This window comes from Labrus mixtus, chromosome 22 (genome assembly GCF_963584025.1).
Source record: "Labrus mixtus chromosome 22, fLabMix1.1, whole genome shotgun sequence".
In the NCBI taxonomy this organism is placed as follows: domain Eukaryota; kingdom Metazoa; phylum Chordata; class Actinopteri; order Labriformes; family Labridae; genus Labrus; species Labrus mixtus.
The window spans coordinates 20,825,341-20,840,340 of NC_083633.1; the positions used below are offsets into that span (position 1 = coordinate 20,825,341).

At 43.5% G+C, this 15,000-nt stretch overlaps 2 protein-coding genes across 3 annotated transcripts in view; both read left to right on the top strand.

Annotated features, from left to right (window-relative positions):
* Window positions 1–1,833, top strand: part of fbxo7 (F-box protein 7) — a 6,642-nt gene extending 4,809 nt beyond the window's left edge. For both annotated transcript variants that reach the window (XM_061029202.1, XM_061029204.1), the window contains exons 9-11: window positions 182–358; window positions 451–491; window positions 768–1,833. In XM_061029202.1, the coding sequence (XP_060885185.1) occupies window positions 182–358; window positions 451–491; window positions 768–1,088 (539 nt within the window). In that variant the 3' untranslated portion in view covers window positions 1,089–1,833. The remainder of the gene's footprint in view (window positions 1–181; window positions 359–450; window positions 492–767) is intronic.
* A 789-nt stretch (window positions 1,834–2,622) lies between these two features.
* The window catches only part of kiaa0930, a 23,822-nt gene continuing 11,444 nt past the window's right edge, over window positions 2,623–15,000 (top strand). The window contains exons 1-8 of the mRNA XM_061029205.1: window positions 2,623–3,041; window positions 3,281–3,721; window positions 10,513–10,661; window positions 12,314–12,418; window positions 12,629–12,706; window positions 12,822–12,923; window positions 14,402–14,542; window positions 14,933–15,000. The exon at window positions 14,933–15,000 is cut by the window's right edge and continues 121 nt beyond it. Coding sequence (XP_060885188.1) covers window positions 3,577–3,721; window positions 10,513–10,661; window positions 12,314–12,418; window positions 12,629–12,706; window positions 12,822–12,923; window positions 14,402–14,542; window positions 14,933–15,000 — 788 coding nt within the window. The 5' untranslated portion in view covers window positions 2,623–3,041; window positions 3,281–3,576. The remainder of the gene's footprint in view (window positions 3,042–3,280; window positions 3,722–10,512; window positions 10,662–12,313; window positions 12,419–12,628; window positions 12,707–12,821; window positions 12,924–14,401; window positions 14,543–14,932) is intronic.

Genomic DNA, 15,000 nt, shown 5'->3' on the forward strand with positions numbered 1-15,000 from the left:
ACACACACACACACACACACACACACACACACACACACACACACACACACACACACACACACACACACACACACACACACACGCGCAGAGCCTCGACTTCATATTTTGTATTTTTGTATCTTTTATGTATTTCTGATTCAAAGATTAAAAACTACAGTTCGGTCTTCTCTGTGTTTTCCAGCGATGTCTCTGCCCGTGGCGTTCGGTCTGGCCGCTCTTCCTCCTGAACTCACCCTCAGGATCCTCCGGCTGCTGGACGCCGCCTCTGTGGTCAGACTGTCGTCCGTCTGCAAACACTTTAACGTCGCCACGGCCGACTCTACACTGTGGAGACACCTGTACCGCAGAGACTTCACAGGTGAGGTCTTCAAAACGTCTCTCCTCGTTTTCTTTGTTTATGACGGAGATGTTTAAAAAATAACAAATAAACAAACTGCTGTTTGTGTCCAGATTCAGATCCAAGCAGACCCAGAGACTCGGATTGGAAGCAGGTGAGACAAACACAGTCAGAGTGGATGAATCAAACTGAATCAATCATTATTTATTAGGACGTTTCACAGGTCTATAAAAAAGATTTAAAGGAAAAATGTGCAACTTGTTGATCCAGTAGATGGCGCCCTTGAGCTCCAGCATGAAACCAAAACAAACTTATTTTTGGCCACGCCTCCTCCATCCTGAAGCTCCGCCCTCCTGCAGAGACATTACCAAGAAGATGTTTTTTTAATGTAAATGTATTTAATATTTTCCTCGTCTGTTTCTGTCTCCAGATCTACAAACGCTCCTACAAACATCGCTCTGAACTCCGTCGTCTGTCTCACCCCCGCTCCCTCCCTCCTCTCCCCTGGAACCCGCCGGACATCTTCCCGCCCTTCCCACCCTTCCCCCTCCCGCTCGCCCCTCCTCTGCCCGGCATCATCGGGGGTGCTTACGACCAGAGACCCGAGGAGCTCCCCCGCGGCCTCCTGCCCCGGCCCCGCTTCGACCCCATCAGCGCGCTCCGAAATCCGGAGAGGCGACCTCAGGGCGACCCCCGGAGATATCGTCCGCTGGGGGGGCGACCTGCAGACGTGCGGCGAGGTTTCATCTGAGTCTTCTTCTGCAGAAATAAAACACAGAGCTGAGTCAGACGTGTGTTTGTTCATAAGAGAGAGAGAAGAAACACAGAAACTGATTTATAGTAAAACGATACAATCTGATATTTTAATGATCCATAAAATCTAAAAACACAAAAACTTTGAAATAACTTCATCGGATTCTTCACACGACACCACAGAAGAAGAATGAATGCAGCCAAACATCTGCATGAAACATATTTGTGCAGTTCAGACACTCAGAGAAGCAGAAACATTTATTAACTTCATCACGTTTGTCTCATATCTGGGTCTGTACAGATGACCTCTAAATTCTAATTTGTGTTTTTATTTAATTAAAAAGTCGACATTCAGCACAGCACACCTGAGGCTCGCTCACCTGGGGCGTCTTCACCGGTTCATCTGTCCGGTGTTTAATCCTGTCTGAGACTCTGAACTGTATGGAAGCCCATTTGGGACAAAAGAGGAAATCTGAATAGATAAATATTTAACGTTTGAGGGTAAGAAAAGGGCACTTTGGTCCTTTATGTTTTTGTACTAAACTATTTTTAAATCATGATTAAACCCTCAAACTTAACGCACACGTCTGTGTTAACACAAGAGAGACACCCGTTGTGAAAATCAGGGTCGATACCGATGTTTGAGTCATGGCTTCTTTTGGTGTCAGACTTCCACAGCTGACATTTTCAGAGTTTGTCCAACAGGTGACGTCATCTGCCCATTAAAAAACATTCTTCTCTAAGTCCCCGTGTCCACCTGGTATTTTTTTTAAGCAGAGAATCGCTCACTGTGCACTTGCATGAAGTGTTTGTGTGCTGAGAAGAAAAGCACTGCATGTCCGTCCTGTCTCTATGACAACAGTCTGTTGATAACGATCGCTGTATGGCCGACACTGCTCTGAAGCAGCGGAGGCGATTTGGGGATAAGTGTCTTGCCCGAGGACACATCGGACATGTGGCTGCAGGAGCTGGGGATCGAACCCTCAACACACATTTACCACAAAGTTTTCTCAAATTGAGACTTCCTATGTAAATGTTTATTGTTTCATACGTTTATTTAAAGGTTCAATGTTTTATTTTTGTTAATTAAGAACATAGACTGTAAATTTTAAGAATATTTAGTTAGTAAAAGTCGTGTTTTGTTTATTTTTATGGATTTTAAATCCTTAAAATCCTCGAATCCTGACTTGAAGCTATTAAAATCATATTACAGTTTAAAAATATTTTAATTTACAAGATAATAAAGATCGTATTTCTCTTGATAGAGTTTGACAAAATGAAGCAATATGGAAAAACAAAAGTTAAAAAAAAAATCACATTTTGTTCCCACTGAGTCCTTAACGCATCCACGTTAAGCAGCTCGTGAGATAATGACGTCACCTTTTGTCTAAAAACAAAGGGTGCACTCGTATCTAACGCCCACTTCAGACGGAGAGACAGGCGGAGTTAGCTGTGGTGCAACCCCCGGTGTATCGCAGAATTCTGTTACTCATTATATCCGATGACCACGTCGAGCTGTAATACCTCAATAATTTGTTTTCTATCCAAAGTAAAAATGTACTTTAATTGTTTTAGAATACAATGACCAGCCTAGACTACATTTGTCATCTAATTATAACACTAGTTCAGTGTTTTGTCTTTGGCGCGCAACAGAATTTAAACGGTCACAGAAATTGTTATAACACCTGTTACGTCAACGGTCCGTCATAGTAGATTTAACCGTGAATGGAGTCGAATTTAACGGTTTTATCCCTCAGACAAAGCTGAGAGAATCTTCTGCGACTTTCCTTGAGTAATTTTTATTTATTACAAAGTTAGTAGTAACCAAAAATGATCTGAATTAACCATGAAGTCATGTTAACACTTAAAGTAGCTTTAACCGCTTTTTGATAATACGGTACATACTCCTTCCCTTCACCAGCCGGGCGGGGACTAAGAGATGCCAACAGGGGTGCGTTTGATTCATGACCCCTATGTTCATGACTCTAGTTTTATTCATTATGACCATAGAAATGTTGATAATGAGAGAATAGTCTTTAAAAATAAAAATACAAAATGTATACTTTTTTTTCAAGTGGGCTTTCCGGATCTGGTCACTGAATTGTCCGGTTGACAGATTTCGCTGTAACACCGCCCCGTGTTCTGAGTGTTTAGGTGTTCTGTCTCTTTAAAAGCCTCGTGTTGTTACAGGAAGTGCGAGGGGTGTTTCCAGCTGATCTGCACAACAGAAGCACCAGAGAGTCCCCCCCTCAGCAGCCCGACCTACCTGCTCCTGTCTCCGGTAGACCTACCACAGGAGAGCGGACAGGTACCGGACTGCAGCGCCGCACCGAGAGCCTCTTCCTCCGGATTACTTTCAGGTCTCCCCCCCCCCCCTCTCCCCTATCCCCTCTCCTCTCCTGGGCTTCTTTTAACCGCCTGCTAGCTACCGTGAACCGGTGCCGTCGGTAGCTGTTAGCCCGGACTGTCATGATCCCAGCTCGGAGATGGCGTCCTTCCCCGGTTTGTGTAAGGCTGTCGGGCCCGCGGAGGAGGAGAACGGAGAGCTGGACGGATCGCTGCAGACGATGCTGAAGGCCATCGCCGACGAGAGGAACCGACTGAACATCCGACAGGAGATCAGCGGGCTGGGTGAGCGGATCAGTCCGTGATGTGTTCACTGTGTGGCCCTCAGGGTGCCCGGTCCGTGATGTGTTCACTGTGTGGCCCTCAGGGTGCCCGGTCCGTGATGTGTTCACTGTGTGGCCCTCAGGGTGCCCGGTCCGTGATGTGTTCACTGTGTGGCCCTCAGGGTGCCCGGTCCGTGATGTGTTCACTGTGTGGCCCTCAGGGTCCATGCAGGTGTCCTGATTCATATTAATTATGTTCTGGTCTGAGGTTCTCAGTTTGTTCTGTACTGTCCTTTACCACGTGTTTCAAAAAGATAAATCTCTGATATTTAAATCATTGTTAGTATCCAGCTGCACCTTTCTCATAAGACAGGTGTGTTGGAAAGGAATGAATCCATCAAAAATTGCATGCAAACTCCTTCACACGGTCTAAATTTCACATAGAAGTTGGCAACTTTTCCCTCTAGAAAACTTATTTGTGCAATTTAGACAATGTGCAGGAGTTTTCCTGCAATTTTTGTGACTCATTACCAACAATTAAACCAGTAATGTGTGCCTAGGACTTCTATTTTTGTTGCCATGGTAACAAACTGGTATCTATATTCAGAATCTTGGTATTATGGTGACCCTGGTTATAGTCGTTCTTCCACTGAAGAGTCTTCTCTTAGTTGGCTAAACACTTTCAGAATATCCCTTAAAGCAACGACATGGAGGAACTCTGTTTGGTGTGTTTTGGCGCCCACCGAAGGTCTCAGAGTGGAACTGCAGTGTGGAAAACTGCAGACATTCTCACTATTCATACTCATAGTGAAGTCACATTGAGTGTTGAAAGATCAGATATCATAGTGTGCAATTTTGTGTGTGTGAGAAATAACCAGTTGTTTACTAGGTCAGTAAAAATTAGAAGTATGAAACAGGAGCACACTGGTCATACTAAACCGCCCCACAATGCCGTATTCTATTATGTTGCTAACTAGTGCAGTATGTGGTTGCTCTCATGTTTTGTCCCTGCAGATTTGACCTGGACTCTGTTGTACGTTTGATTCCCCTTCTGATATGTCTTCTTCATTCTTTAGAAAAAGAGTTTCAGTAGGTAAAAGATTTAACCATCTTCAACACACTAACAGGTACCGGGTCCTAGTCCAGACCGGTGATAGAGAGCTCGAGCCGGGATCAGGTCGTGGGTCACATCAGCAGAGTTTGATTGTGTTTGTTCCTGCGGCTCGTTTCTGCTGATGGAGAAATCAATAGAGCTCTGTTCTCAACCCATGACTTCATCAGCACCTGTTTGATCAGCCGCAGAGAAAGAGACGCTCTCACACACACAAAGATAATGTTCTGGTTTTAATCTGCATGTTGACAAATGTTCAGATCTTTAATCTAGATAAACCACTGAGTGAATTAGAACTAAAGTAAACAGGAAATAGAATTACCCACTGTTCAAACTCTCCTCTGAACTCTGAGACTACAAGTCAGTTAATATCTTACAGCCGTGTTTCTTTAAAGAATAACCGACCTCCATGAGTCATCAAACTTTAAAATAAATCACTTTAAAGGAGCAATATGTAGCTCTGACACCTGGTGGTTAAAACGGGTACTGCAGTCCAGATTCAAAACATTAAAGAGGTGTGTGTGTGTGTGTGTGTGTGTGTGTGTGTGTGTGTGTGTGTGTGTGTGTGTGTGTGTGTGTGTGTGTGTGTGTGTGTGTGTGTGTGTGTGTGTGTGTGTGTGTGTGTGTGTGTGTGTGTGTGTGTGTGTGTGTGTGTGTGTGTGTGTGTGTGTGTGTGTGTGTGTGTGTGTGTGTGTGTGTGTGTGTGTGTGTGTGTGTGTGTGTGTGTGTGTGTGTGTGTGTGTGTGTGTGTGTGTGTGTGTGTGTGTGTGTGTGTGTGTGTGTGTGTGTGTGTGTGTGTGTGTCTCCTTGGATGGTCCTCTTCAGGCTGCTGAGTGTGACTCACATCTGAGAGCATCCACAGTGACTCAGGACTTAATTCAGTCATTGTTCTGCTTTGCTCTAACCTCGGCGTTGTGTCGGTAGTTTTTGTTTCTGCATGATAATGTCGTCGACCTCGTTTCTTCTATTTGACAGAGAGACGTCATGAGGTCACAGATTTGAGCAGCAGGTCCATCTTAACACCTTTATCAAACTATAATTTAAATCCTCAAACAGGTTGATATTTGTTACTGTCCATCAACAAATCACCGTCACAGAGGAATGTCCCGTCGTGTTGCACTTAGTTTTAAAGTTTCAGAAACAAAAAAAAGTCTTGGTCTGAATTTTGTGTCATCCCAGACTCATGTCGTCTCCACTCTGAGGTTTTATGGTGGTTTCACATTAAGGACCCGGGGCCAGATCTGAGTACACTAACTTGATCCTGAAGTTCGGTTCATTTGATTTGTGTGAACACAAACGTAGCACCCGCTCGAGGAGGAGGAGGTCTTCATGTGCTCTAAAAGTCTGACTTCATGTGTTTTGTGTCCTGACTCTCCTTGTGTAATTTCCCGCAAAGGATTAATAAAATATCTTAAACAGTTCAATCAGGAGTCAGACGAGACCAACATGAATGATTCAGGTTTAATTACCTCCTCACACACCAGCGTATCCCTCCACAGTCGGAGCAGGATCTATAAATACTCTGACTCCAGTGTAAAGTTTTAAAGCTCGCTGCTGTTCAGAGAGAATAGATCTGCAGGTCGATCGATAGAAGCAGGTCGTTCTCTCGCTCGCTCGCTCCGCTCTCCACAAACTGCACGACCCGATGAGTGTTACTGTACGGTAAAAATAGCCCGACGGTGACTCACTCCCGACAGACAGAAATTATTACAAACCTGCTGAATAATTAATGCAGTCTGACTCAGAGTCTTTGTTCTAACTCGGCCAGTCAAAGTCAAACGCCATCTGAATGTTTGATTTCAGCATTTTTCTAATGCGGGGAAAATGTAGTTCTGTCTCTCCGACGTGTCGCGCTATGAGTACTGTATTAATGTGTTTGTGTGACTGCGGGACATCACAGACAGAAGGAGGGATGTCTCCACTCTGTTTATATTGTACACTCTGATTATGCTCAAAGAAGTTTATAAAAACATCATGAAAAAGTTTGATGAAATCATGTAAAATGCTGAAACCAGTTAAGTAAACAAAATCATATTAAAGGAGCAGTATGTCACTCTGCCCCCTAGTGTTTAAAATGTGTACTGCAGTCTAAATTCTAAACATTGTAGAGAGCTGTCTCCCCCCCCCCCTCCTCACTCAGGTCACCATGTGGTGGACTCTGAAGCTTCAGTGTTTATCCAGCTCTGCATGGGTCTGTAAACCTTTCTGTGTTCTAACCTCTCTCCATTTTTCAAAAGCATCTCCAATATTGATCCTAGTTTGAGCACGTTTCTGCTCGTGGAGCTTATTAGAAACATGCAGAGGCTTTTTAGGTCGGGTACAATCACTTCTATCTGAACCACTTCTCTTGCCCGCTTCCATCGCTGCAACACCTGTTGACCTGATAACTGCTCTCATATCTGACAAACTGAGGGGCGTCCAAAACGGCCGTGTGGGGGGGTGTCTTAAAAGCGCCTACCTTCTCTGGTCCAAACAAATCCAGCTCGATGTAAACATCAGGAAGCAGTCGGCTGCAGATCCCCCTGACGTTGCTCTTCTGACTCTGATTTGAATTAAAAGATGAATTTGTCACCTGAGGAATCAAACCGTGCAGAATATGTAAAAATGTTCTAAATCAGTGCGGTAGTTTAAATGGCGGTAAAAGTGGAGGTCAAATCTGTGGATTCAGATCACTGTAATGGGAACTTTAGTGACCAAAACACTCACAGCTCATTAAGCAGAGTCTTTGTTGTAGTTTAGAAAGTGTGGACATGTGACTTTTATGGTCCGTCAAAAACCTCCACTGGAACTGTAGAAGAGTCTGAGCGGACAGGAAACCACAGTAGCTTTCAAACGACCACATCATGTCGACGAGCTGAAAACAGGAAGTGTCTTGTGTGACTGAAGGATTAGTCTCTCGCTCTGGGGATCCTGTAGGAACACTCTGATCCGTGTGACGTCTTCAAGCTAAATCCTCTGGGCCGACCGGCTGCCTGTCATCAGTTCCAGCGCCTCATTTCAAACAGAAGAGTTCATTCACTCGCTCGACCTGAACACATGACGGCGATGACACAGAGATGGTCACGTGGTGATCAGTGAGTGAAGTGATTTTTATCTACAATGAATGAAAACGTCCCAGAGTTCCCAAAGGTTGTGTTGAGTCTCAAATGGAAAAAACATAAACATTTAACTGTTGATACAGTTTGAAGATTTCTGAGAGAAATGAGAAATTCAAAAAAACTGTAAAAAATAAAAGATTAAAGGTTTATTTTGGGGGCTTTTTTATTTAGAGACAGGACAGAGTATAGAGTCAGTGAGAGATACATGGAGCAACAGGTCGGATTTGAACCCGGGTCGCCCACTTTGAGGACTCATCCACTAGGCTTCCAGCGCCCCCAAAGATTATTTTAAGGCTTTTAATGAAGTCATTTATGGGGAAAAAAAGGCAAAGGACAAGTACATCCATCCTTTCCTCCCCCCGTCTTTCCATCCATCCTTTGCTCCGTCCTCTTATCGAGGTCACTGGAGCGTTGACAGAGCCTCGAGCGAGCCCCCGCAGAGTGTTATCTAACTGTCATGAAATATAAAAGAGCCCGAGCACGGCCTCTGATGCTTCTCCTCGGCGCCGGCTGAGATACATATTTGGGTGATTCAGCTCACTTTCTTCAGACGATGAGTGATAGCAAGCCGGGTTTCAGACCGCTGGTTGATGTATTTTTAAAACGGGATGCAAGGCTTAAAAATAGAACGAGACTTTTCAGAACGTCTTCGAGGGGCTGCTGCTGCTTCGCTCTGGAACGGGAACACTCGGGGATGTGCAGCCAAACAAACATCGTTAACAGTAACGCCTTTTCTATGACACCAAATTAGAAAAACAGACGAGGATTCTGTAAAATCTAAAAGTTTTCTGTACAGAAACATTTCCCAATTACCCGATATTTATTCCACAATGTACCAAACAAGAAGTCCAAACTCCTCTTGGTTTAATGACAGTCTCATGTGTGAGACGACCTCGACTGAAGTGTTTCCTCTGGCTCGGACGGCGTTTCCAGTTACCGTTGAGATGTGATGTTCGGTGACGGCTGCAGGTTTTTCTGGAAGAGCTTCTCCTGCTCTTGTCTGCCAGCAGGTTGTGTTCACTGACTCACCTCGGTCTAAAGAGAACATCCTTTGTTGCCAAATGTGACTGGACGGCGCCCAGAGGTCGTTTTCTCTCTACAACACGAGGCGCTGGTTGTTTGGCTGGCGGCCTGAGCTCAGAGCTGACGAGATGTTCACACCGCTGATTTAATGTGTGTTTGGGATGATGTCATCAAAATGGCTCATCCTCTCCGGAGAGCAGGAATGTCATTAAATAGATTTATCCTGAAATCTGGAATATAAATCTTATCGGTACGTAAACGCTTTCTGTTTCCCAGAGTGTGAAAAGGTTTAAGGTGTCGTCCTGTGAGATGATTTCCATCGTGTTCATCACAAAGCCCGACCGATTAATCGCCCAGCCGATAATATCAGCCGATGTTAGCTTAGCCATAGCATTTGATGTGAGCTTCATTGTAACGGTTCTCTGTCACCAGCAGGGGGCGCTATACGGATTAAAAACAAACATCATCACTCTCCAGTGGTGTTAAATTAATTATATTAACCCTCAGACATCAGTTTCATTTACTACCCTCTTAAGTCAGAAAAAAAACGTCCACTTCCAAAAAACTGATATAAAAATAGAACAGATTGATATTTTTTTCTCCTTTTTTCTGCATAAATCTCTTAAACAACTTCAGCCCTGCTCAAAACTACCAAACATCCAATCATTTTTTAGGAATTTAACCCTTTAAATGCCAGTTTGATTACTTGATGTCCCTGTTGTTATTTAAGAAAAAAACACAAAAATGAGTTATTTTATTTTTTTAAAATCAGTCTTGGATATGTCAAAGATTATCCAAAATATTGACTTTGATGCATTGTTAGTTTTTGTGTAGCATCAGATTTAAAATGTAGTTCCCTGTTTTTATAGCAGTTTTTTGTAAGTGGACATTTTTGTCCTTAATGACTTCAGAGGGTCGTAAACATGTTTCAGTGTTCTATTGATCTATTAAAAAAATAATAATTTGCATTCCAAAATGTGTCAAGAGACTTTCTTACAAAAATGTGTTCCATATGCACTAACAGACAAAATGATGACCAGATGAAGAGGAGACATTTGACCAAATGGACAAAAATGTCCATAATGATGCATGAGGATTAAAGAGTGAACGTGCATCAGAACAAACTTCATCTAGACTCTTTAGGATGAACTGCTCAGGGTCAGGGTTCATGACCTTAACTTATCAGAGCTGCTCTGAGGGACGAGACTTTGGATGGATGGGAGTAAGGTTGTATATACTCTGAGATTAATGAAGGGTGTCTTCTCCGTGGTGGAAACACAAACACGGCGTCTTGCCATTTGTTTTCATCTCGCTGCAGAAATTGGCTTAAGTTAATTTAATGTGGGATTGTGTGGAGTAACCTTGTTTGTATCGATCTGCGGCTTTGATTGAATTGTGGAAACACCTGAGCTGCAGGAGAAGGTCATCTTGTTCAAACATTTTGTCTCTTTAACCGTGTGTGCACCCTTTAAATCCAGACGCTTCTGTTCAAGACGGAGAGATAGAGTTTGACTGCAGCCTCTACCGTCACACACTTTTAGATTGAGTACATCAATCTTCCTCTTCGTGTGTTTTTTTCAGGATGTTTTAAAGATGACCGCATCGTGTTCTGGACCTGGATGTTCTCCACGTACTTCATGGAGAAGTGGACTCCTCGACAGGACGACATGCTGTTCTACGTCCGCAGGAAGCTCGCCTACGTCAGCGCGGACAACACCGAGGGAAAAAAGGTGAGACTTAAAAATAACAGTGTCATCTAATTACTAATCCACTCAGACGACCTTTGAACTCCAGGGCCCCTGACACAGCAATGATGGCGTTATGAAGGCGCCCGGCGGAGCTCAACTGGTGGCAGAAAGTTCAGCGAGCGGTGTTGATTTATCTGATGATACACATTCCTATTCTGACCTCCAACGGCACAATACAACCTTTAACCTTTAACCGAGGATCCGTACTCTGCTTTTCTGTGTTCCTGCCGACCACGTCTGCTGAGACTTGGCCGTGACGTCGACTTTGAATTGTTAAAATGACTAAAGTCTTTTTTACAGACGGAGTATATTCTCTGACTTTTCTTACCTCCGCAATGTGAAAAATGTGAAATCCTCGACGCACAGTAAAATATAATAACAGGAACAAATACAATTCAGTCTCTGCTCCTTTTTTATAATTAGATTTTCTGAACGCTCGTCTAGACGCTCTCTCCATCTGCCTTTTGGACCTGCATCACTCTCCGGCGCCTGGTCGCCATGGTAACACATCATTGTTCTGCGTCCAGGTGGGGTTAAAAAGCTCCCATCATCACCATCTCTGTCCGTCTTATTGTACTGACAACGCACACACACACACACACACACACACACACACACACACACACACACACACACACACACACACACACACACACACACACAGCATTACAGAGATTAAAGTGTGTTTGTGTATTCAGGGAGGTCATTTCGCCGCGCGAGGATGCCGACTGTCGCAGACGGTCGAACTGAAAACGGAGATAACAATCTTTTAAATCTTTTCTGATGTAATATGTTTATAAAACATTTCTGCTTTTAAGATTATTATTTTTTTACCTCTTAGATTAAATATTCAGTCTTTGTCGTTTCTATTCTTTAAATTTGAATCCTCCCAGTTTGTGAAGGTCCACGTCCTGCGGTCTGCAGGGAGACGCATGGTCTCCACACGCCAGCGTTCATATCACTCACAAACCAATTAGAGCACAGGAATGGTTGCCATGGTTACACTGCAGCCCGTGTGGAGGGCGATTGGGAAATTCCCCCTTCATGGAGGAAACTGACACATGCAGAAACGACACCGCAGACATAGAAGTCATACTTTTCTATTCCTCTTATCAGTGTCGGTGAAAAAAAACAATCAGAGATTTAGTTTTCTGCTGCAGGAGGAAAACGTGCGCTGCAGTTTGAACAAAGTCAGATTTTCCTGCTTCATTCAAAACGAAATGTTGCACAAAACTAACGTCTGATTTTCGCAACCAAGCAAAGAAGAAATGGAAGTCGGTCCCCACATGATGTTTCTTCCCTGAGAGCGGTTTGCACTTCCTGCAAAAGCTGACATAGTTCTCCATTGTGTCGACCGTTTAAAGGTCACATATCACACAAAATACACTTCACCATGTGTCCCTAGTCCGTCTACAAACCCCATGCATGTTCCTCCTGATGATGTCAGTAAACAAAATCCATAAAGATCGATTCTGACGTGCTGCAGCTCTCTTTGTCCTCTGAAGACTTCCTGTCAAATCGGTTTAAATGTCAGAGTCCTGCTCACTGCACACCTGAACTGAGACCAACCTGCAGCAGGTACTGACCCAATGTGTCGGCTGTTTTAAAAAAAAAAAAAAAAAAAAAAAATTCAGGTGGAGGTTGAGGTTTACAGGAGAGACTCCAAGAAGCTGCCCGGCCTCGGAGACCCGGACATCGACTGGGAGGAGAGCGTCTACCTGAACCTCATCCTGCAGAAGGTGAGCAACACTCACTCTTGTATGATGATGGTTTTGATGCTGATTAGAGCTCTCAAAGACAGCTGTCGATGTTTTGCTCTGCCTCTGCAAGTTGAAAAAATAAAAACATACAGAAAGCAAAAACACTTCTGAAATACAAGTCAGAAACATTTGAGATTCGTTTCCTGTACTCATGCCTCCAAATAATCTTAAAACGTTTCTATTTTCCAGCTGGACTACGTGGTGACATGTGCAGTCTGCACGCGCTCAGACGCAGGAGACATCCACATCCACAAGAAGAAATGTCAGGTAGGAAACCTCACAGCTCTGCAGCAGCTCACACACTTCATCATGACACTAAAAACTGCTCGCCGCGTTAATCACCTCAGAGGGTTAATCAAGTCGTTGATCTCTGTTCAATCAGGAAGTGTTCGCGTCTCCCAGCAAACACGCCATGGACAGCAAAGGAGAGGAGTCCAAGATGAGCTACCCGAACATCTTCTTCATGATCGACAACTTCGAGGAGGTAAAAACCCTTTATGAACCGGTCTGCAGCTTGAGAAATATGTTAAATGTAACATACATCTTCTTCCATAAACAAACATTCATTTTAGAGTATGTCTCAACATCGCGTGGCTAAGTATTTTCTTAATTTTGTTACTTTGCAGAACGGAAAAGTAATATATGACTCGCATATTAATTTGGATGTATGATTATATTTTAAGATACACAGCAGTTTATTATACAGCTTAAATTTGCTTCACTTCCACCTGAAGGTGTGAGGATCAATAAGGAAGTGCCACCTACTTGGTTAAAATATGAGTGAACATTTGTATTTTTATTTAAAGCTCTGGTACTTTCTAAATATATTGAACATTAAAATAACAGATTTTATTGTTTTGAAACATGTAACATTAAAAAGTATTGAAGTATCGAATATTTTGACAACCTTTACCACCTACATATTTTTTTGATATTGGTGTGCCTCAGGGCTCCATACTCGGTCCTCAGTACTTTGTATTATAAAGTCTGATTTGCATGGCTTCTCTGTGTAGTTATTTTACTTTTACAGAGCATATTTACACACTGATGAAGCTACTTTCACTTGAGTATATGGTCTGAAAACTTCTTTCAATATTGATGTTTTCCTGGCATTTGAAGCCCAGTGTATCCTGAAGACGACAATATATGACACCCCGAGCTAAATATCTTAATAAGTGAACAAAAACAGAGACAACAGTTCAGAGGTATAAAAAACATGAATTCAGTTATTGAAAACAAATGGACTGAGCAAGTAGTAAAAAGTAAATGTGTGGGGGAAAAAAGGCAGTTTTCCCCTCAGTAATGAAGCTGTTACTCTGTGCAGACTGACTCCACGCAGGCTGACAGTGTTTTGCTCCTGGTTGTGAGTCGATGCGGTCGGTGTAATGAAGTGTGACTTGGTGCCTTTTCACTCCATTTAAAAACAAGCTCCTGCTTTAACACGTCGTTTTATAGGTTCCTGCAGGGAAAAAACACCAGATAGCAGAGATTTCACTCCTGGGAGGAAATCAATGAGCGTTTTTTTTTTTTTTGGTGCTCAGAAGCGAGAAAAAAAACAGCTCACTGTGTTCTCAGCCAAACAAGTCAATGCCAGCTGAAGGTGTGTGTGTGTGTGTGTGTGTGTGTGTGTGTGTGTGTGTGTGTGTGTGTGTGTGTGTGTGTGTGTGTGTGTGTGTGTGTGTGTGTGTGTGTGTGTGTGTGTGTGTGTGTGTGTGTGTGTGTGTGTGTGTGTGTGTGTGTGTGTGTGTGTGTGTGTGTGTGTGTGTGTGTGTGTGTGTGTGTGTGTGTGTGTGTGTGTGTGTGTGTGTGTGTGTGTGTGTGTGTGTGTGTGTGTGTGTGTGTGTGTGTGTGTGTGTGTGTGTGTGTGTGTGTGTGTGTGTGTGTGTGTGTGTGTGTGTGTCCACTGCTATGCATCGAGAACTTGATGGTTGAGATGTAATGTGATTATTATTATGTGTGCAGGTGTTCAGTGACATGACGGTGGGCGAGGGCGAGATGGTGTGCGTGGAGCTGGTGGCGAGCGACAAAAGCAACACCTTCCAGGGCGTCATCTTCCAGGGTTCGATCCGCTACGAGGCCCTCAAGAAGGTCTACGACAACCGGGTGAGAAGCTGCAAACGCTCTGCTCAGGGACGGTTACGCTCGAGCTAAATGCTAATGCTAATTAGAGGACAGGATAAACTAACTACAGTTTTTTGATTCCACATGTTTTGAAACAATCTGTTATTTTAATGATAGTAGAAAGAGCCAAAGCTTTTAAAGTTTAATTTCTGTTGTCATGACAACCCGAATGATAGCCTGTGAAAAGATAAGCACATTCACATGCTAACACATGATGACGCTGTGAGTGCAAGTTATTAAAACACATCCAGCCAAAGCTTCACAGGATTCCACCTCAGGCAGGGCCGTAGTGTTTTGTTTATCTAACCCTCATCAGCAACCGTTTGTTTCATCTCAGTTTTTCTCTCGTGTGTGTGTGCGTGCGTGCTGAAGGTCAGTGTTGCAGCCAAGATGGCCCAGCGGATGTCTTTCGGCTTCTACAAATACAACAACATGGAGTT